The sequence below is a fragment of the Puntigrus tetrazona genome, chromosome 14, assembly GCF_018831695.1.
Source record: "Puntigrus tetrazona isolate hp1 chromosome 14, ASM1883169v1, whole genome shotgun sequence".
Lineage (NCBI taxonomy): Eukaryota > Metazoa > Chordata > Actinopteri > Cypriniformes > Cyprinidae > Puntigrus > Puntigrus tetrazona.
In genome coordinates, this window is record NC_056712.1 from 26,239,289 (window position 1) to 26,261,788 (window position 22,500).

At 44.8% G+C, this 22,500-nt stretch overlaps 2 protein-coding genes across 4 annotated transcripts in view; both read right to left on the reverse strand.

Moving 5' to 3' along the window:
• LOC122357499 (DENN domain-containing protein 4B-like) overlaps window positions 1-10,368 on the reverse strand; it is a 26,770-nt gene extending 16,402 nt beyond the window's left edge. Inside the window, exons 1-5 of the mRNA XM_043256905.1 lie at window positions 10,102-10,368; window positions 3,064-3,377; window positions 2,285-2,537; window positions 1,570-1,639; window positions 622-791 (exon numbers count right to left, since the gene is read on the reverse strand). Coding sequence (XP_043112840.1) covers window positions 622-791; window positions 1,570-1,639; window positions 2,285-2,537; window positions 3,064-3,359 — 789 coding nt within the window. The 5' untranslated portion in view covers window positions 3,360-3,377; window positions 10,102-10,368. The remainder of the gene's footprint in view (window positions 1-621; window positions 792-1,569; window positions 1,640-2,284; window positions 2,538-3,063; window positions 3,378-10,101) is intronic.
• A 631-nt stretch (window positions 10,369-10,999) lies between these two features.
• LOC122357493 (CREB-regulated transcription coactivator 2) overlaps window positions 11,000-22,500 on the reverse strand; it is a 16,965-nt gene continuing 5,464 nt past the window's right edge. For 2 of the 3 annotated variants that reach the window (XM_043256899.1, XM_043256898.1), the window contains 6 exons: window positions 22,134-22,363; window positions 21,419-21,804; window positions 20,601-20,900; window positions 19,327-19,395; window positions 18,169-18,352; window positions 11,000-13,728 (listed from right to left, as the gene is read on the reverse strand). In XM_043256899.1, coding sequence (XP_043112834.1) covers window positions 13,553-13,728; window positions 18,169-18,352; window positions 19,327-19,395; window positions 20,601-20,900; window positions 21,419-21,804; window positions 22,134-22,363 — 1,345 coding nt within the window. In that variant the 3' untranslated portion in view covers window positions 11,000-13,552. Of the gene's footprint in view, window positions 13,729-18,168; window positions 18,353-19,326; window positions 19,396-20,085; window positions 20,119-20,600; window positions 20,901-21,418; window positions 21,805-22,133; window positions 22,364-22,500 lie in introns of those variants that run through there. The other variant, XM_043256900.1, reaches the window with a different exon arrangement.

Genomic DNA, 22,500 nt, shown 5'->3' on the forward strand with positions numbered 1-22,500 from the left:
GTAATACTTTTTTGATTATTAGATACACTTTTTTTAGAGTAAGTGTCCCCAACTAAGCAAGCCAGAGGAGACCAAAGCAAGGAACCAAAACCCATCCAATCAGAATGAAGAAAAAAACCCTTGGGAGAAACCAGACTCAGCTGAGACCAGATCTCCTCGGACCGGACACCCAGCACTTATAAACACAGCTGCGTCAGGTTTATAGTGTGTGTGTGTGTGTGTGTGTGTGTGAGTGAGTGAGTGAGTGAGTGTGTGTGTGTGTGTGTGTGTGTGTGTGTGTGTGTGTGTGTGTGTGTGTGTGTGTGAGTGAGTGAGTGAGTGAGTGAGTGAGTGAGTGAGTGAGTGTGTGTGTGTGTGTGTGTGTGTGTGTGTGTGTGTGTGTGTGTGTGGCATTGAGACCATGATCTTCAGAAATCATAATAATAATATACTGATCAAGAAACATTTCTGATTATTATCATGTTGAATACAGTTGTGCCGCACAATGTTTTGTAATGCATATTAGTTGAATAAAATATTCAATTTTTAATTGTGGAATTAGACTATTAGTAAGTTTTTACTGTCACTTTTGACCCATTCAGAGCATCAGGTGTCGAGAACATGTTGAGTCGTGAGACGGACCTTGTCTCCGGAGGCGCTGGTCAGGACAAAGGTGGAGAAGATGGGCAGCTGGTATTTAGTGTTGAGCGGCCAGCTCTCCACCGTCACTCCCATCGGCAGACAGAAGACCGGAACGGAGTCCGGCAGCGGAAATGACTCCAGATCCTCCTCAGGATAGCGGCTGATAAGACCTGAACACACACAGAGACACGTGCTTGAAAACTCCAGATAGACAAGCAGTAGAGAGAGAGAGAGAGAGAGAGAGAGAGAGAGAGAGAGAGAGAGAGAGAGAGAGAGAGAGAGAGAGAGAGAGAGAGAGAGAGAGAGAGAGAGAGAGAGAGAGAGAGAGAGAGAGAGAGAGAGAGAGAGAGAGAGAGAGAGAGAGAGAGAGAGAGAGAGAGAGAGAGAGTGAGAGAGAGAGAGAGAGAGAGAGAGAGAGAGAGAGAGAGAGAGAGAGAGAGAGAGAGTGAGAGAGAGAGAGAGAGAGAGAGAGAGAGTGAGTGAGTGAGAGTGTGTGTGTGTGTGTGTGTGTGTGTGTGTGTGTGTGTGTGTGTGTGTGTGTGTGTGTGTGCATTAGTGCTATTGAATCTCAGTTCTGCGTTCGAGACTATCGATCACAACATTCTCTTGAAGAGACTAGAAAACTATGTTGGCATTAGAGGAAGCGCCTTAGCATGGTTTAAATCATATCTATCTGACCGCTATCAGTTTGTGGCATTAAATGAGGAGGTATCATATCAATCACAAAAGAAATATGGAGTTCCTCAAGGCTCAGTGCTAGGACCTTTACTTTTCAACCTGTACATGTTACCTCTGGGAGATATTATCAGGAGTCATGGTGTTAGCTTTCACTGCTATGCTGATGATACTCAGCTCTATATTTCAGATACACACCAAACTGAGAAACTAATAGAATGCAACGTTAAATGCAGAAACATTAATTATTGTGTGTGTGTTTGTGGCTCTCACCTGCTTCATACACCAGAGCGTTTGCTTTAGCCACTGAACGCTTGTAGCAGAGATACAGCGCCGGACCCCACTGAACACACACACACACACACACACACACACACACACACACACACACACACAAGCAATCAAAACCAACAGGAAAAAAACCGAAAGTTAGAGAAAGACAAATAAAGCAGAAGAGGAAGCTCACAACTAATGGTATTTTCTGAAGTGTGTGTCAAGAGGAAGGAGAAGCAGATGTGAACATAATTACAAGCTCAGCACTCGTTTCACACCCTGCACACTCACACACAATAGTGCTCACAAGTTTAGGTTCTACAGTCGGTGTAAACTATCTGGTCCAACTGGATAGAGAATTTATAGAGAATGATTTTTATTTTTCTTCTTCATCAGTTAGGAGCCTAGGTGTGCTTTCTTTCCTTGGAAAACTATGTTTCTAGCATCTGTAAAACTGCTTTTTTCCATCTCAAAAATATATTTAAATTATAACCAATGCTCTCAATGTCAAATGTAGAAAAGTTCTTCTGAAACTTTCTTCAGAAATCCTTCTAATATGCTTATCTGCTGCTCAAGAAACAAAATGTGCAGATTTTTTAGAGGTAAACAAAACTAGACAGTGCTTAATAAATGAGAAAAAATGAGGAAAACTTGATCATCTGAGTGAATCAGTGAATCAGTGACTCGGTGAATCAGTGACTCGGTGAATCAGTACCATGCCGGTGTTGAGGTTCTTGTCCACTCTGCAGTAGGTGTGCGGCGCCGTCTCGCCCTTGCTAGGCATCAGCAGCGAGATCTCGGTGATGCCCAGCGTGTTTAACGCCTGTGAGTCCGGCGCTCGGCGGAACATCAGGAAAGTGCGGTGCGTGGCAGGACCGGCGGAGCTCAGGCTCGCAGAACGACTGTACGGAGTCGTCTCGATCACCTGCCACCCCGGCCGGACCGGATCCTTGCCCTCGTACAGAACACTGAAACACACACACACACACACACACACACACACACACACACACACACACACACACACACAGTGATAAGGGCCAAGCCTCTGATGTTGTCCTTCCTATGATGTTTATGTCTCTAAGGAACACTATGTGGTTTGGTTCCTGAATGAATCAACTGTTCGAATGAATCAGTTCAACTGCAACTTCACTTATTAACAGTGACTTGCTGGCATTTTAAATGTGCACACTTATTTAATTTTATTATTTAAATAATTTCAAATAACAGTATTCAGTGTTTCACGTGAAATATTTCAAAACGCATCTAAACACCTCTTCATACGCAGCTTCTGTGTTTCCTCTGCTGTGCAAAGATGATTTTTACGAATCCTGATTTAATTTGCCTGATAACCGCCTAGATGTCTTATTATTCTGATTCACTGAGGATAACGCTCATGTTCAGAAAAAAGGCTTTATAAAAGGTAAGAATGCCCATAAATCCATAAATCAACACACTCAGTAAAATATCATCTATCGGAGGAGTGTTCCTCACCCGAGCTCGACGACGGGCGGTTTGTCGTGTCCTCGGCGGTAGCACAGGAACATGTGTGTGTTGTTGAGCAGACCAGCGCTCAGCTCGGCCGGATGGCCTCCTTGTGTTTTCTCGATGCAGGTGAAGCCCTCAGGAACGTCCTCCCCGAGGCCCCGGGCGATCACGGCCAGATCAGTGACCGGCTGCAGAGCTCTCACGCCCCGCTGCTGACCCTCCTCGTCCAGTGGAGACCCGCCGCCCGCCAGACCCGCCACCACGAAATAATCCACCAGCTGAGGACAGCGCTCCTCCGCCATCACGCCGGTCTGAACGCCCTGACACACACACACACACACACACAACACTGAGCAGCCGATCTCAATTCCCTCTGCAGTCCATCAGAACATTTAGGGGCATGTAGGTTCAGGTTTTACTAACACACACACACACTTACAGACTCACAGGAGCATGCACGCACACAAACACACACACACGTTCACTTACTCACACACACAGGAGCGTGCACACACACACACACATTTACTCACAGACAAACAGGAGCGAGCATGCACACACACACACACACACACACACACACACACACAATTCCTTTTCTTGTTTTAATGTGTGTGATACAAACATTTAATCAAAGACACTGATAATCACAAGAATGCATTAAAACAAAACAATCATTCGTTGTTTAAAACATGGAACCAAAAGTAATAGTCACTGGTTGATGTCAGCGTACAGATCTACTTTTGAATCATTCTATGAAAATTTCCCTCGTTCTGTGTTATTTCCTGACGGGAAGCACACACTGTCCTTCCTGCTCACCACACACACACACACACACACACACACACACACACACACACACACACACACACACGTGTTGTCCGCCTCAAGAGGTCACTGAGCAGGTGACGGGGGATGACAGACTCGCTGCATCCGTCACATCATCAAACACACGCGTCGCCGTGGCGACCGCCTCAGGACCGGACGTCCCCGAGGAAAGTTAGCAGGGTAACTCACCGCTGGAGAATCAGACCAGACCAAACCACATCAGACCGGTTCTGCCACCAGATCGGGCCATGAATGAGACTCAAACACACGAGTGATCGCTGATGCACACGAGCAGGAAACTATCATCACTTCACTTCCTCTGCAGCGCTCAACCGCTCAGAAATCAGAGCGCAGAGATGTGTTTCCGGCGGAAAGTCACTGAGAATCAAACACAGAGCAGCGCAGAAAACACACACACACAGACACAGACACACACACACACAGACACACACACACACACACACACCTGGGTGATGTCTTCAGTAACGCTGCTTATAGTCAATGATGTAAAACATCTCAATCAACATCCTGTTTCTTAAATTCACCTCCTCAACATTAGCATTTGAGTCTGACTCTAGAACAGCTCTAGAACATTTTATTAAGTCGAAATTTCTACGTGCAAGTGCATGAATAAAATTACATAATTCTAGAATTTTAGAACTTTATTATTAGAACTTTAAAATTTTAGAATTTTTGTAGAACTTTTAATTTATTTGAATTAATATTATATATTAATTAATTATAATAAAGCATAAAACTGTATTTAAATTGATGATAATACATAAATGTTTTAATATTTAAAGTCACAATGAACTGGAAGTAGTGACAGGTTTTATCTTTCTTTCCACTCGGTCACTTCTAGTTAAGAACTAGGGTCCAGTATACAGACAAAAGTCAAATATTAAAACAAAATTACAATTAAGAAGTAAAAAAAAAAACATGAATTGATGAATGCTTCACGGTAAGATCTATAAGAATAGGAAAAAGCATAGAATTTCAGTTCATGCTAACTTTAAACTAATTTAAATGGTTTCTGTTAATAATAAGTTTAAAACTAAACGTCATCAGATATTGTTGAGAACAATGAAGCTGACGTTTATCTACAAGACTCTGGAGAATGACAGACCAAGAGCCTTTATCCCTCCAGAGACACTCAGAGACTGACACACACACACACACACACTCACTCCAGAGACACTCAGAGACTGACACACACACACACACACACACACACACACACACACACACACACACACACACACACACACACACACACACACACACACACACACACACACTCACTCACACACAGAGACACACACACACACACACACACACACACACACACTCACTCACTCCAGAGACACTCAGAGACTGACACACACACACACACACACACACACACACACACACACACACACACACACACACACACACACACACACACTCAGAGACAGACACACACACACACACACACACACTCACTCACACACAGACACACACACACACACACACACACACACACACACACACACACACACACACTCAGACACATGGAAGCAGGACAGAAACTGATTCCTGAACAGCGGTGGTGTGTGTACAAACCCTCCGTGTTCTGATCAATCCATTCACTTCCCATTTATAAAGAAACTGGATATTTTTGAACTATTAAAACTTGAAAGGCTTCTCTTTATATCTTTGTAATAGTTGAGCACATACTGTTCAACCTCAGGAAAAGGGACACACATCTGTAGATGACGAACACATTCAAATCTGTACATATATAAACATCATTTTCACAATAAGTCTTTAACCAGAGCTGAAACTGAATATTTATGGTGTCATGACACAAAGTTTTCCCCTCCCAGCCACGCACTCATTTCTACTCATTTCTATTTCTGCAAAGTCGCAGAAGGAAAAAACGTCATACAAACTTGAGTTACTCGGGTACTGCTTTTTACTCGATGTTCAAAGCGTTTGATGGAGTTTGAACGTCCTCCTGCGTGACATTTACAGGAACACTGAAAGTAGTACACTTCAGCTCTTACACACACATTAAAGAGATGCGAGCAGAACCGCTCCGTGTCAAACTCAATCGTGAATGTGCTCCACAGTCCATTCACACAGAAAACAGGAAGAGAGAGTCAGTCCTGAGCCTCCTCACTGACCCCTGAACACAGCTTCAACCGCTCTAGTGTACACCGTATACTTCATACAGCGATCTGCAGCCAGATTTAGCATTTAACATTAGCTTTGTGCTTTAACATTAACTTTTGTCAGTCTGCGTGAATAATGAGACAGGAAAGAGACGCTAAAAATAGAAGCTGTTGCATTGTGGGATGCGGGGACATAAGCAGTGTTCTCTTTGGTTCTGCTCACTATAGCAAATGTAGTATGTTGTAGAGAATACACACTGAAGAACAGTATGAGAAGAAGTGTGTGTAAAGTGAGTATAGTACGAGTAGCATGTGCAGCATGAGTAACGTGTGCAGAGTAATTAGTATAGTACGAGTACTGATAACGTGAGAAGTATGAGTAGTGTGTTTAGTATGAGTGAAGTAAGCATAGTACGAGTAGTCAAACAATGAAAATGTATATAGCGCTTTTAGACTGTGTCAAAGCACTCAACAGTATCAAACAGGAATAGAGTCATAGTAATGTATGTGTACTATAACTAGAGTGATAGTATGTGTAGGGTGAGCAGTGTTTGTAGTGCGTGTAGGGAGCGTGAGCAGTGTTTGTAGTGTGTGTAGGGAGCGTGAGCAGTGTTTGTAGTGTGTGTAGGGAGCGTGAGCAGTGTTTGTAGTGTGTGTAGGGAGCGTGAGCAGTGTTTGTAGTGTGTGTAGGGAGCAGTGTTTGTAGTATGTGTAGCGTGAGCAGTGTTTGTAGTGTGTGTAGCGTGAGCAGTGTTTGTGTGTTTGTAGGAGCGTGAGCAGTGTTTGTGTGTGTGTAGGGAGGCGTGAGCAGTGTTTGTAGTGTGTGTAGGAGCGTGAGCAGTGTTTGTAGTGTGTGTAGGGGCGTGAGCAGTGTTTGTAGTGTGTGTAGGGAGCGTGAGCAGTGTTTGTAGTGTGTGTAGGGAGCGTGAGCAGTGTTTGTAGTATGTGTAGCGTGAGCAGTGTTTGTAGTATGTGTAGGGAGCGTGAGCAGTGTTTGTAGTACGTGTAGGGAGCGTGAGCAGTGTTTGTAGTGTGTGTAGGGAGCGTGAGCAGTGTTTGTAGTATGTGTAGGAGTGAGCAGTGTTTGTAGTATGTGTAGGAGCGTGAGCAGTGTTTGTAGTGTGTGTAGGGAGCGTGAGAGTGTGGCGTGAGCAGTGTTTGTAGTGTGTAGGGAGCGTGAGCAGTGTTTGTAGTGTGTGTAGGGGCGTGTGCAGTGTTTGTAGTATGTGGGAGCGTGAGCAGTGTTTGTAGTAGTGTGTGTGAGCAGTGTTTGTAGTATGTGTGAGTGAGCAGTGTTTGTAGTATGTGTAGCGTGAGCAGTGTTTGTAGTATGTGTAGCGTGAGCAGTGTTTGTAGTATGTGTAGCGTGAGCAGTGTTTGTAGTATGTGTAGGGAGCGTGAGCAGTGTTTGTAGTGTGTGTAGGAGCGTGAGCAGTGTTTGTAGTATGTGTAGGCGTGTAGAGCAGTGTTTGTAGTGTGTGGAGCGTGAGCAGTGTTTGTAGCAGTGTAGGGTTTGAGCAGTGTTTGTAGTATGTGTAGGCAGTGTTTGTAGTCGTGAGGGGAGCAGTGTTTGTAGTGTGTGTAGCGTGTAGTATGTGTAGCGTGAGCAGTGTTTGTAGTATGTGTAGGGAGCGTGAGCAGTGTTTGTAGTGTGTGGGAGCGTGAGCAGTGTTTGTAGTATGTGTAAGCGTGAGCAGTGTGTAGTGTGTGTAGGGAGCGTGAGCAGTGTTTGTAGTACGTGTAGGGAGCGTGAGCAGTGTTTGTAGTGTGTGTAGCGTGAGCAGTGTTTGTAGTATGTGTAGCGTGAGCAGTGTTTGTAGTGTGTGTAGGGAGCGTGAGCAGTGTTTGTAGTATGTGTAGGGAGCGTGAGCAGTGTTTGTAGTATGTGTAGCGTGAGCAGTGTTTGTAGTGTGTGTAGGGAGCGTGAGCAGTGTTTGTAGTATGTGTGTGAGCAGTGTTTGTAGTAGGTGTAGGGAGCGTGAGCAGTGTTTGTAGTGTGTGTAGGGAGCGTGAGCAGTGTTTGTAGTATGTGTAGCGTGAGCAGTGTTTGTAGTGTGTAGCATGAGCAGTGTTTGTAGTGTGTGTAGCGTGAGCAGCACGAGATGGATTGAGACACAGCCCGAGGCAGCAGCACTCACCCTGTCTGAATGTAGGGCTCAGATGAATATTATCAGATGAATCGAGTCGAGCAGCACGTTTCGGTGGCGACACACACAACCTCAGGTGTCTTCATTAGAAAACTCCACTTCCTGTTTCTGCTCATCTTTGAGCTGAGGATGCGTTTCCTGTCCACGCTGCTTTTAGCTCTTTCTAAGCACTTTCAACACTCGCTTCCTCAAACGAGACCGCTGCTCAACACAAGAGTTTCCCTCCTTCACCTCGACTCATCTGCAGCTGTGTGAACATGCCGTCAGAGCTGAACACACACACACACACACACACACACACACACACACACACACACACACACACACACACACACACACACACACACACACACACACACACACACACACACACACACAGACACAGACACACACACACACACACACACACACACACACACACACACACACACACACACACACACAGACACACACACACACAGACACACACACACACACACACACACACACACACACACACACACACACACACAGACACAGACACACACACAGACACACACACAGACACACACACACACACACACACACAGACACACACACACACACACAGACACACACACACAGACACACAGACACACAGACACACACACACACACTCCACTAGTGCACAGAATTAAATATAATTCAACTGTTACCAGATTACATTTAAAACAAAAAAGTGCACTTGCAAAAAAAAACTAAGAAAAAAAATGCAGTGAAAAAAAAATACCGGCTGTAGAGAATATTTCATTCAGAAAATTTCACACACAATTTCTCTATTAAAATTAAAATAATTTATATTCACTTTCCTGGGTTAATTTCCAAAATATTAAGTCTAAATATTTTTTTTAATATTATACAATACATAAATATCACAAAACAAATGGCAGACATGTGTCTCAGTAATGAATGCTGTCAGAAATTAAATTCAATTAAAAAGCGATTAATTAATATTAACTACATAACACCAGATCAACTGCCAGAGGTCAGAGGTCAGGGGTCAGGGGTCAGGGGAGCACAACAGTCAAGATGCCAGAACAGAACAATCTTGGGGTTGGTATGAAAAAATACCATGGTAATATATACATATTGCCTGATATGAGCTGTCTGAAGATGATGATGTTCATTAATATATAATGTCATTATATCTATCCATATATATAATAATATATATAACCATAAAGAGGTCTGAGACACAACTATTAGAAAATATGGGAGCAAAAAAATATAAATATTGAGAAAATCACCTTTAAAGATGTTCAAATGACGTTCATAAGGATGCATATTACTAATTAAAAATAAAGTTTTCATATACTTTACGGAAGGAAATGTACATCCTAACGGAACATGATCTTTACTTAATATCCTGATTATTTTTGTCATAAAAAATGTATACTTTTGACTCCCGCAGTGTATTTCTACAAACACAGCTGTGCTCTTATGACTGCTCCTGTCCTCCAGAGACCATGATATTATTATTAATAAAATAATATACGACCGACGTCATGAAGATCAACAAAAATGTCATAAAAACAAACGAGGCCTATTAAAAATACTGCAGATATTTAGACAAATGTTATTGTTATTCCGGTGACATTCAGTCATTATCTGTGCATTATATGAGGAAACGCGCATCTGTTCACCGGAGACTGGATCCGTGTTCAGAACCGCGTCAGAACCGACGGACGGTCCACAATAACACACACACACACACACACACACACACACACACACACACACACACACACACACACACACACACACACACACACCTGGCTCGCCTGATCTCTTCAGGAATCTCATGTTTAAAGCACACGCGTCTGTTACGGCTGTCAATCTTAATAAAGCGATCTGTCGCGTCGGTTCGGTTGAGTTCGGCTCGGTTCGGGACTCACCTCAGCAGCGCCGCTCGGCTCGGTTCGGCTCAGTTCGGTTCTCGGCTCATCCCGTCACTAGGTCCTGTCGGTACCGGGGCTCGTTGGGGCTCTAGTCTGACTGCGAGGATCGACCGTCGCCGCCGCGCTCCGCCATCACGGACAGAACGCGAGCAGAGGCTCCGCGCAGCTGCAGACGCGACGCGCCGAGTGACGCCTAGCGGCGCGGAGCCGCGTTACATCGCCGACAGGAATAGCAGCGCGACGGCAGATGCGGCTTTTCATCGCTCTGAAGGAACGATGTTATCATTTTAATCGTTTTAATGATTAGCAACCGAAGTCTATCCGCGTCGTCGCTGAGATTCTGGCGCGCTTCAGAGGTGACGCTGCTATCACGTGACACCTGTTACTTTTCTCAGCGCCTCTGAAGGCGCTTTTTTTTTATTTATGATTACTTGACAGACTTTTAAATGTTAATTATTGTATATATGGTATGGATATATATACAGGTACGGATTACTGGCGTTATAGTCGATTAAAGTCTTATTTTATAGTCGATATAAAGTCTAAATTTATCGATTATAATTTTTTCTGTGTGAAATGTACTTTATTTCTGAGCAAGCAAAGCTGGATTTTCAGTATCATTGCTGTTCGTTTACCCTGAAAACATGTACACAAAATATTAAGATTTACTGTTAACATTGATAATAATAAAAATAATAAACTGGTCAGTAAATCAGTATATTGTGATGATTTCAGAAGAATGGACTGAAGTAATGATGCTGAAAACACAGAAATGAATCGCACTTTAACACACATCCACAGAGAAAACAGCCGTTTTCAGTATTTCACAATTGAATGTGTGTTTAAATGAAATAACCGTCTTAGTGATGGTCATAAAAGAAGAAGAGAGTCAGAGTCCGATGCACACATCCACTTAAACTCTTTATTTTTTTGTAAAAGAAGGTGAGGATACAGTCTTATAAAAATGCTCCGTCAGAAGCACCTACGCTTTCAGGACATTATTTACAACAAACACGGCTTCCCTGGTTATCAAAAGAACAAACAATTAAGAGCAAAACCATAAAAGTACATCTTAAAATAGAATCTGCATCTTTTTTTATTTTTCACACCTAGACAAAAGCTAGGTCTGTTTAACACCGTGACACCCAGAACAAGCTTTCAGTCGTTCCATCGTTCCAAGGTTTCTATCGGACCTGAGCTGTTCAACAGCTGATGAAACAGTGCACTGCTTCTGTAACATTAAAACACATCCACATTTCAAACCGACCCTCGGACGCTGACTTTAAACACTTTTCTGGACAGATACATCTCATCCCAACTCAAAATAATAATAATAATAATAATAATAAAAAAACAGATGACAAAAGCACTCTTCATCCATCCTGCGTGTGTTTTAACTAACGCTCGTTAACCTGCAGGCAGTAACCGGACTCCATGTTTAACTAGCAGCGTCCGGCGCCGAGTCCAACATCACCCGGAAACCAGCCTCTAATCACAGACCGACCCCGATCCGATTCAACACCGGCTTCTACAGAAGACCGTTTCCACAGAATACAGAAAAGAACCGTTTATTACACATCTCTGTGTTTACATCACGACTGACCCAAGCCCCGCCCCCCTTAGTTACCGTTGCTCCCTCAGACAAATATGGAGTTGCTCTGTTTGACGATCACTCTTTGTTTCTGCACACTTTTGGAGACAGAAGGCCGCCTAAATAGTCCTCGGAGTTTATAAAATGAATACGGTGGATAACTGGAGGGTCACGTCTCAAAAGACGAAACGAGTGAAGGACACCCGGCTCATTTGTGTGAGGTTGAACGCTTATAGTGACATTTTGCTCCGTTTTATTCGGATTCAGGAAACCGAATAAATAAAAACGATTCGATCTTTGGGTCTGCTGCTGTTTCTCTATGAAGCCGAAAGCTACTCTCTATGCAACCGATACTCGACTGCCATTGGCTCATCTGCATTCGAGGGGAGGGGCTTACCGACACGGTTTTAAATCGCAATTTCAACTTTCTATCCAAAATCACTGATCACAGAAATTGTTAAAGTTTTAAGTTAATTGAAACTGTAAGTTCATATGTTGAAGTTTAGGTCTCACAACATTTTATTTTGCGATTCCAACTTTCTATCGCAATTGAAACGATAAAATCATCTTTCGCAACTTTCTATATTTCTCACATTTTCTTTTCTGTCAGTGTCAGAACTGAGAGATAAAAATGTTAACTTTTAATTTGCAATTAATTCTTTTTATTTCTACGGCAGAAACCGGCTTCCATAAGCTTTTTATTAATGTCCAATGAAAATGCCGTGAGATCTGTGTGTGATAAACCAGTTCTAGACTTCAATCATTTCCACAACCACAAACTTAATACTTTATAACTCCTTCCCTTTGATTTGGGGGTGAATTGTGATGATTACACTTCTGAGATTCGTCTGAAGACATTCACAATCCACCTGGCGATCGACGTTTTTTTTCATATACAAATATACATTTATGCGCATAAAACATCTATAGCAACTTTATTTAAAAATAAATCTCATAGTACGCGGTATTTCGTTACATAAAAATATGTGTTCCTCTGAATATGGCCTTGCTCAGGAGAATAATCGTGCAAATACAGGCAGAAGAGAGTGCAGATCGCGCTAAACACACTCACACACACACACACACACACACACACACTTGGTCATTTTACGACACTGTTTCAGTGGTTCAGCGCATGCGGCGACAAACGCTGCTGCTTTAACTAGTACCGGAGGAGACTAGTTAGTCTGGATCAGAGATCATCAGCAGACTCGAGCAGACTGAATTCTGGGACAAAACAACGTCTGTTCTTGTGCATCTAATGTGACACGGACAACGGCTGCGTTCTAAACAACATGCTAGCTCACTGCATACTGCACACTATATAGTGCATACTAATCTGTAAGATGACACCATGCATATACTCACACAGTGAAGTACACAGCACATTAAGCAATTACTTCAATTTTAATTGCTTTACCTTTGAACAACTCAATATTACTCTTAATTTGACTGTAATCTAAGGGATATCTGTCTTGTTGTCTTCCATGCATTCAGTACACTGTTTGTAGTACACTGCAGTATGATAGCATGCTGTTCTGAACACGATCACGTTACATGATTATCTCCAGACCAGTAGCCCCACCCCAAACTCACATGATTGGCCGAGACAGCAAACAAATAAAGCGTGTGACTCGTCACATCCGAACGAAACATCGATTTAAGCTCAAGAGTGGGTTCTGCGTTAACCTGGTGCGGTGCAGTGCATGCTGGGACTGAAGCGCCTGAGCAGCGATCGCTGGAGGCACGTGGCTGTGATTGGTCGTCTGTAACAGGAAGTGGCCGGTGCGGCTTTGATCGTCTGAGAAGCGCAGCGTTAAAGGGCAGAAGCTCAGGGTTCAAGCGTGTGTGAACGAGTCACTTGAGGTGGTCAGAGCGGAAGGAGTCCTCCACGGCGGGGTCAGCCAGCATCAGGTCACCGTCGGTCAGCATTCCCAAACCCAGCGGGTCGTCCGAAGAGAACGGGTCCATCTCGAAGCCCGGGACACAGGACAGAGCGCTCGTGATCTCCTTAGACAGGCCTGAGGAATCTCCTGAGACACACAGCAGACCGTGAGCACTGTACTGATGATACATCCACAAGAACACACACACACACACACACACACACACTAGAACGCGCACAGACACACAAACAGAAGAACGCTCGCGCGCACACACAAACAGAAGAACGCGCACACACAAACACACACTAGAACGCGCACACACACACACTAGAACGCGCGCACACACACACACTAGAACGCGCGCACACACACTAGAACGCGCACACACACACTAGAACGCAGCACACACACACACACACTAGAACGCACGCACGCACACACACACTAGAACGCGCGCACACACACACTAGAACGCACACACACACACACTAGAACGCGCACACACACACACTAGAACGCGCACACACACACTAGAACGCGCACACACACACTAGAACGCACACACACTAGAACACACACACACACACACTAGAACGCCACACACACACACACTAGAACGCCGCACACACACACACACACACTACGCACACACACACACACACACACACTAGAACGCGCACACACACACACACTAGAACGCACACACACACACTAGAACGCACACACACACACTAGAGAACGCACACACACACACACACTAGAAACGCACACACACACACACTAGAACGCGCACACACACACACACACTAGAACGCAGCACACACACACACACTAGAACGCACACACACACACACACTAGAACGCAGCACACACACACACTAGAACGCAGCGCACACACACACACAGAACGCCGCACACACACACACTAGAACACGCACACACACACACACTAGAACGCACACACACACACACTAGAACGCAGCACACACACACACTAGAACGCCGCACACACACACTAGAACGCGCACACACACACACACACTAGAACGCAGCACACACACACACTAGAACGCAACACACACACACACTAGAACGCAGCACACACACACAGAACGCCGCACACACACACTAGAACGCGCACACACACACACACTAGAGAACGCCGCACACACACACACAGAACGCCGCACACACACACTAGAACGCACACACACACACACACACTAGAACACACACACACACACTAGAACGCACACACACACACACACTAGAACGCGCACACACACACACACACACACTAGAACACACACACACACACACTAGACACACACACACACACTACGCCGCACACACACACACACAGAACGCACACACACACACACAGAACGCACACACACACACACACTAGAACGCACACACACACACTAGAACGCACACACACACACACACAGAACGCACACACACACACACACACACTAGAACACACACACACACACTAGAACGCGCACACACACACACACACAGAACGCACACACACACACACACACACTAGAACACGCCACACACACACACACACTAGAACGCCGCACACACACACACACTAGACTACGCGCACACACACACACACACTAGAACGCCGCACACACACACACACTAGAACGCGCACACACACACACTAGAACGCACACACACACACACTAGAACGCACACACACACACTAGAACGCCGCGCACACACACACACACAGAACGCGCACACACACACACTAGAACGCCGCACACACACACACACAGAACGCGCACACACACACTAGAACGCCGCCACACACACACACACACACGCCACACACACACACACACACCAGCACGCACACACACACTAGAACGCAGCGCACACACACACTAGAACGCGCACACACACACACTAGAACGCAGCACACACACACACACCAGAACGCACACACACACACACTAGAACGCACACACACACACACACACTAGAACACACACACACACACACACTAGAACAGCACACACACACACACACTAGAACGCACACACACACACTAGAACGCACACACACACACACACTAGAACGCACACACACACACACACTAGAACGCACACACACACACTAGAACGCACACACACACACACACTAGAACGCCGCAACACACACACACTAGAACGCGCACACACACACACACTAGAACGCACACACACACACACACTAGAACGCACACACACACACTAGAACGCGCACACACACACACACTAGAACGCACACACACACACACAGAACGCAGAACGCACACACACACACACTAGAACGCGCACACACACACACACTAGAACGCCGCACACACACACACTAGAACGCCGCACACACACACACTAGAACGCAGCACACACACACACACTAGAACGCAGCACACACACACACACACTAGAACGCAGCACACACACACACACAGAACGCACACACACACACACACACAGAACGCACACACACACACACACACAGAAGAACGCACACACACACACACAGAACGCGCACACACACACACACTAGAACGCAGCACACACACACACACTAGAACGCACACACACACACACACTAGAACGCCACACACACACACACACTAGAACGCCGCACACACACACACAGAACGCACACACACACACACACTAGAACGCGCACACACACACACACTAGAACGCGCACACACACACACACTAGAACGCGCACACACACACACTAGAACGCACACACACACACACTAGAACGCACACACACAGAACGCATTACACACACACACAGAACACACACACACACACTAGAACGCACACACACACACACACACAGAACACACACACACACACACACACAGAACGCACACACACACACACACACACTAGAACGCGCACACACACACACACACTAGAACAGCACACACACACACACACCACGCACGCACACACACACACTAGAACGCGCACACACACACACAGAACGCACACACACACACACTAGAACGCGCACACACACACACTAGAACGCGCACACACACACACACTAGAACGCACACACACACACACTAGAACGCGCACACACACACACACACTAGAACGCGCGCACACACACACACTAGAACAACGCACACACACACACACACAGAACGCGCACACACACACACACACACACACACTAGAACGCGCACACACACACACTAGAACGCGCGCACACACACACACTAGAACGCGCGCACACACACACACTAGAACGCGCACACACACACACACTAGAACGCGCACACACACTAGAACGCGCACACACACACACACACACTAGGACGCGCACACACACACACTAGAACGCGCACACACACACTAGAACGCGCACACACACACACTAGAACGTGCACACACACACACACACTATAGAACGCACACACACACACTAGAACGCACACACACACACACACTAGAACGCACACACACACACACACACTATAGAACGCGCACACACACACACTAGAACGCGCACACACACACACACTAGAAAGCGCACACACACACACTAGAACGCGCGCACACACACACTAGAACGCGCGCACACACACACTAGAACGCGCGCACACACGATCGATTGTTATCAGTTAAAGCACTCTGAATGAACATGAACAAACAGTGAACAACTGTATTATCATTAACATTAAGACAAGGATATGGCAGCACAGACACAAATGCTGCTGTTCAAGGTTAACTAAATGAAAAGTTACCCCGTCCTTGAACATCCTCCTTCTTTGAGTCTTAGCCTTGTTTTGTTATTGTTAAGATAATGCGACCTCTAGTGGCTAAAGAACACATATTGTGCCTCCAGCAGCTGTTCAGTGTATTCTATTCATTTTTAATTGCATTTTTTTCTGTTCATCTTTATTTTTAGTTAGTAATAATACTACTACTAATAATAATGTCTCTCACTATAATCTTTTTATTACCATTAATAATAATAATAATGACAATAATAGTTATTGTAATTGATTTATACTTAACAACAACAACAACAACAACATATATTATATATAAATCACAAAACATGACAAAAGTGGGATTTTAAATAGTCCATACACTGACATTTATACACCTATGTCTGCAATAAAATCATCTTTAATGATGTGCGCTTTGACATTGAGAATTTTGCAAAAACAATTCAAAACACCTCTACAGGTGCATGCTTTACATTCTATAAAGTCTAGACTAGACCAGAGCCCAACACATAATTCAACCTGAAAAAAAATCCTCCGTTTTAAAGATTCAGTTCAACCGTAACGAATGACTTATTTACAGTGACTTCTCTTTACTTTCATTTATTTCGTATTTAGCAAATCCATTATCAGTATTCAAAATACAAAAGGACAGCTTTAGAATAAAAAAGGTTTTATTAAACGTAAAAACAAAACAAACAAAAAAAATCAGTTAATCAGTTTGAACTGACCAACAAAGAATATAAAGAATATCACTAAAAACTCTCTCTCTCTCTCACACACACACACACACACACACACACACACACACAGTCCCTCACCGGTCAGGATGATGTTGGGCACGGTGTGTCGCCCGTCGGTGTAGCTCTGGTTCTGGTTGATCATCTGTGGTTCAGAGGAGTCCAGCAGCTCCGGATGACCCTGATACGAGCCGCTCTGAGCCTTCAGAACCACAGCAGAACCCCCGTCACGATTCATCGCCTCCAGCGGAGAGTCCAGACTCAACTACATCACAGCAACAGAGACGGTTAACACCTGTGTGTGTGTGTGTGTGTGTGTGTGTGTGTGTGTGTGTGTAAAGCCCATGTTATACTTTCCGCGTACGCAAGTCCACTAGGATCAGGTTGCAGTGAAATTCATCACCAGAGGTAGTCCATTTCTACTCGAACACGTACAGTCCGTCGAGAAAACAATACAGTCAGACGTGAAATTATTTGTTGTTTCTTTACATTGTTTGAAAACATGTTCAAGCCGATCTGCTGCACGTGTAGTGAACACATCGGTGTAGCGGATCACCCCCATACACTCTCTAGTAAAAATACAAGGAGTCCACGCCTGCACTGTCCGGATGACCATGCGGAAAATATAACACAGGCATGAGTGTGAGTGAGTGAGTGAGTGTGTGTGTGTGTGTGTGTGAGAGAGAGAGAGTGTTTGAGAGAGAGTGAATGTGTGAGAGAGTGAGTGAGTGAGCGTGAGTGTGTGTGAGAGTGTGTGAGAGTGAGTGTGTGAGAGTGAGAGAGCGTGACTGTGTGAGTGAGAGTGTGAGAGAGTGTATGTGAGAGTGAGTGAGTGTGAGTGTGTGTGTGTGTGAAAGAGTGTGTGAAAGAGAGTGAGAGAGCGTGAGTGTGTGAGTGAGTGTATGTGAGAGTGAGTGAGCGTGTGTGAAAGAGAGAGTGAAAGAAAGTGAGAGAGCGTGAGAGAGAGTGAGTGTGTGAGTGAGTGAAAGAGAGTGAGAGAAAGAGAGAGCGTGAGTGAGTGTGTGTGAGAGAGTGTATGTGAGAGTGAGTGAGTGTGAGTGTGTGTGTGTGTGAAAGAGTGTGTGAAAGAGAGTGAGAGAGCGTGAGTGAGAGCGTGAGTGTGTTAGAGTGAGAGAGCGTGAGTGTGTGAGTGAGTGAGCGTGTGTAAGAGTGTGTGTGTGTGTGAAAGACAGTGAGTGAAAAAGTGAGAGAGCGTGAGAGTGAGTGTGAGTGTGTAACCTGCTGGTTCTGGCGGATCTGCAGGCCCAGGTATGGGTCATCCAGCAGTGAGTTCAGGAACATTGTGTCCTAAACGAGACAGAAGAGACACTCGACCATAAACAAGGGAAAATATCATGGTATTACGTCTGGACCAGTGCTGTTTCATAACATAATATTCATTAACATTTAAAATCTGCATTTTTAAGTTTATGTTTTAGACAATTTCTCTCATTTTTATTCTTGTTTTTGTATACTTCTATTCCACTTTAATGTATTTTATTTTAGGTACGGTTTTAGTTGTTGTAACACTAAAAGGTTTTATTTCAATAAGTGCAAAGTTTTCTTCTTAGTCATCTTTTGTTTCCTATTTCAGCTCTGTTTTTAGTTCTCAATGTTAACACTGGTCTGTGGTTGCTGTAGTGTACTATCATGTAATATGTACAACTAGATTAGACTCAAAGCACCATCTCAGAATGAATGAAACACACTTCATTGAACCAAACTGAATTTTTGTGCATCAATAGAAAAAGTGAAAAATGTGTGTGTGTGTGTGTGTGTGTGTGTGTTATAAAACATGCTGAACTAGAAAATATAAACATGTTATGATTCGATTTGGGGGTGATCTCTCAAAAAAATTAGCTTTCAGCAAGATCTTGATTCCCAAAATTCTGCTGGCTGATTTGTGGTTTGCAGTAGACTTTTCTCTCTCAAATATTACAAGAAAACACACATTATGATACACATACAAACAGCACATCCACACACACACACACACTCACAATTAGAGCTGCATTATTCTTCCACCTGGCTCTATAATACAGCAAAAAAAAAAAAAAAAAAAAAAAAAAAAAATGTAATGTTGAAGCTTTGCCAACAGAATGAAAGCCTATTAACAAAAATGGCATCATTTTACACTGTGATTTAAAAAATAGCAGTTTTAATGGGTTTCAATGAGGACATTTTTGTCCTTACGGTCCTGAGAGGAACTATTTTATGTAGCAGTCCAATACAGATTTAATAAAGAAAATGGAAGTGAAATAGTACAATTCCAATAAAAATACACACCTGTGACAAAATGTATGCAGTTGGCAATATCACAGGCAAATATATATGTTAAAAAGGAAAAAAGCAAAGGACAAAAATGTCCAAAATGTTGCACAGGAGTTAAAAACACAATCTGTGGTATGAGTGATCAGTTATACGGTCATCTTTATGGACAGGTACCGCTGTAATAACAGTATTCTCTGAAGTATCCTGTACATCCTACATTATACAGCATGTCAGTCACTCACGTTGTACAGGTCCAGATCTCCGCTGAGAGCCGGACTGATCTGGTTCTGCTGCTCAGACCGGGTCAGCTCCGGCTGCGAGGCGTCTGCAGACCTGTAACTCATGGGGTTGGGCTTCTGGTTCTGGTTCTGGTTCTGACCGGGGCTCGGACGCTTCAGCGGATGCATCTGGAAGGTTTTCTGCAGGTTCTGCATGTTGTGCAGGTGAAGACCCAGACCCTTCTGGACCTGCTGCTGCTGACCAAAACCATACTGAGACAACCTCTGATCCACCTGCAGCCTGCTGGTGTCCAGAGCCACTCCCTGAGACAGAGACACACAGCATCTGAGGGACTGAGTGAAGTTAAACTATCCACACCAGCATCCAGAGATTAAACCCATCAAACAATGAGTAAGTACTGCTGTACACATCTGAAATAGGTTACGCCGCTATGACCTGAAGAGTTAAAGAAACACGCTAGAAAACGTTTAATATTTGATGTGTGGAGTAAGAATACAAGAGTGTGTGTGTGTGTGTGTGTGTGAGACGGCAATGAGAGTGGTGGAGGTGTGTGTGTCTGTCTGTGTGAGAGAGAGAGAGAGAGATGGATCTGAGGGTGGAGGTAGTGTTTGAGAGATGGAGCTGAGGGTGGAGGAAGTGTGTGTGAGATGGAGCTGAAGGTGGAAGTAGTGTGTGTGTACCTGTGTGATGGAGCTGAGGGTGGAGAAAGTGTGTGAGATGGAGCTGAAGGTGGAAGTAGTATGTGTGTACCTGTGTGATGGAGCTGAGGGTGGAGAAAGTGTGTGAGATGGAGCTGAAGGTGGAAGTAGTATGTGTGTACCTGCGTGATGGAGCTGAGGGTGGAGGAGGTGGGTGAAAACTGTTTGGGGTGGTGTCTGCGGGCGTCTGCAGGCAGGGTCACCGGGGTTAGCTGCGCTCGTCTGCGCGGGGAGGAGTTTGGCTGCGGCTGCAGAGCAGAGAAGGAGCCGCTGAGGGAGGAGTTACTGAGCGAAGACTGCAGCGACTGGCTGCTGAGCGATGACCTCAGCGAGGGGGAGGAGCTTAACGATGACTGCAGGGAGGGGTTGCTCAGCGACGAGTGGAGGGAGGCGGAGCTCAGCGAGTTGTGGAACGAATGAGCGCTGAGAGATGATTGGATGTTGGGGTTGCTAAGCGACGACTGGAGGGAGGGATTACTGGATGTGCCCTGCAGAGACGGCAGCAGACCTGCAGAAAAACACAAACACATCCAAAGAAAAATGAGTATATACATAGATATATATTTTGACCCATAAAGTGTATTGTTGTCTATTGCTGTGCTGCTGAAGACCGCTTCTGTGCTCCAAGGACAGCTTTAATGTACTGTCATTATAATAATACTTAATTTTCATAAATATGCTCTTGCTAAAAACTAAGTAAAAATAAAAATAATTTACTTATAATTTCCACACAGGAGAGACTTATATATATATATATATATATATATATATATATTGTCATATAGGATATGGGTGAAATCTGGTGCATCTCTAGAGGAAAGCATGAGCGGAGCGCACCAGCGGAGTGGAAGGCGCTGGGGCTGTGGATGCCCAGCTGGGTCAGGGTACAGGTCAGGTTCCCCGTGCTCCCGCCGCTCACAGACGGGTATCCCGGCTCGTCCGGGTCCAGCGGGGTCGGCAGCGGAGAGGGGAAGTGCAGGCTGGACAGATCCGGAAGAGAGCCGCCTGTGTTCAGCACCATGGGGCCGTGAGGAGCGCCGCCCTGCTGGTCCGGAGACGGAAACACACTAAACACAAACACGGGAGGGACGGGTCAGACACCGGTAATATTCTGCTCATTTCTAAATCCTTACACACTCTTGAACCTAAAATAATCATTCATAAGACTGATCAAATAAGTCAGGAAAAAAGACAGACACGCAGA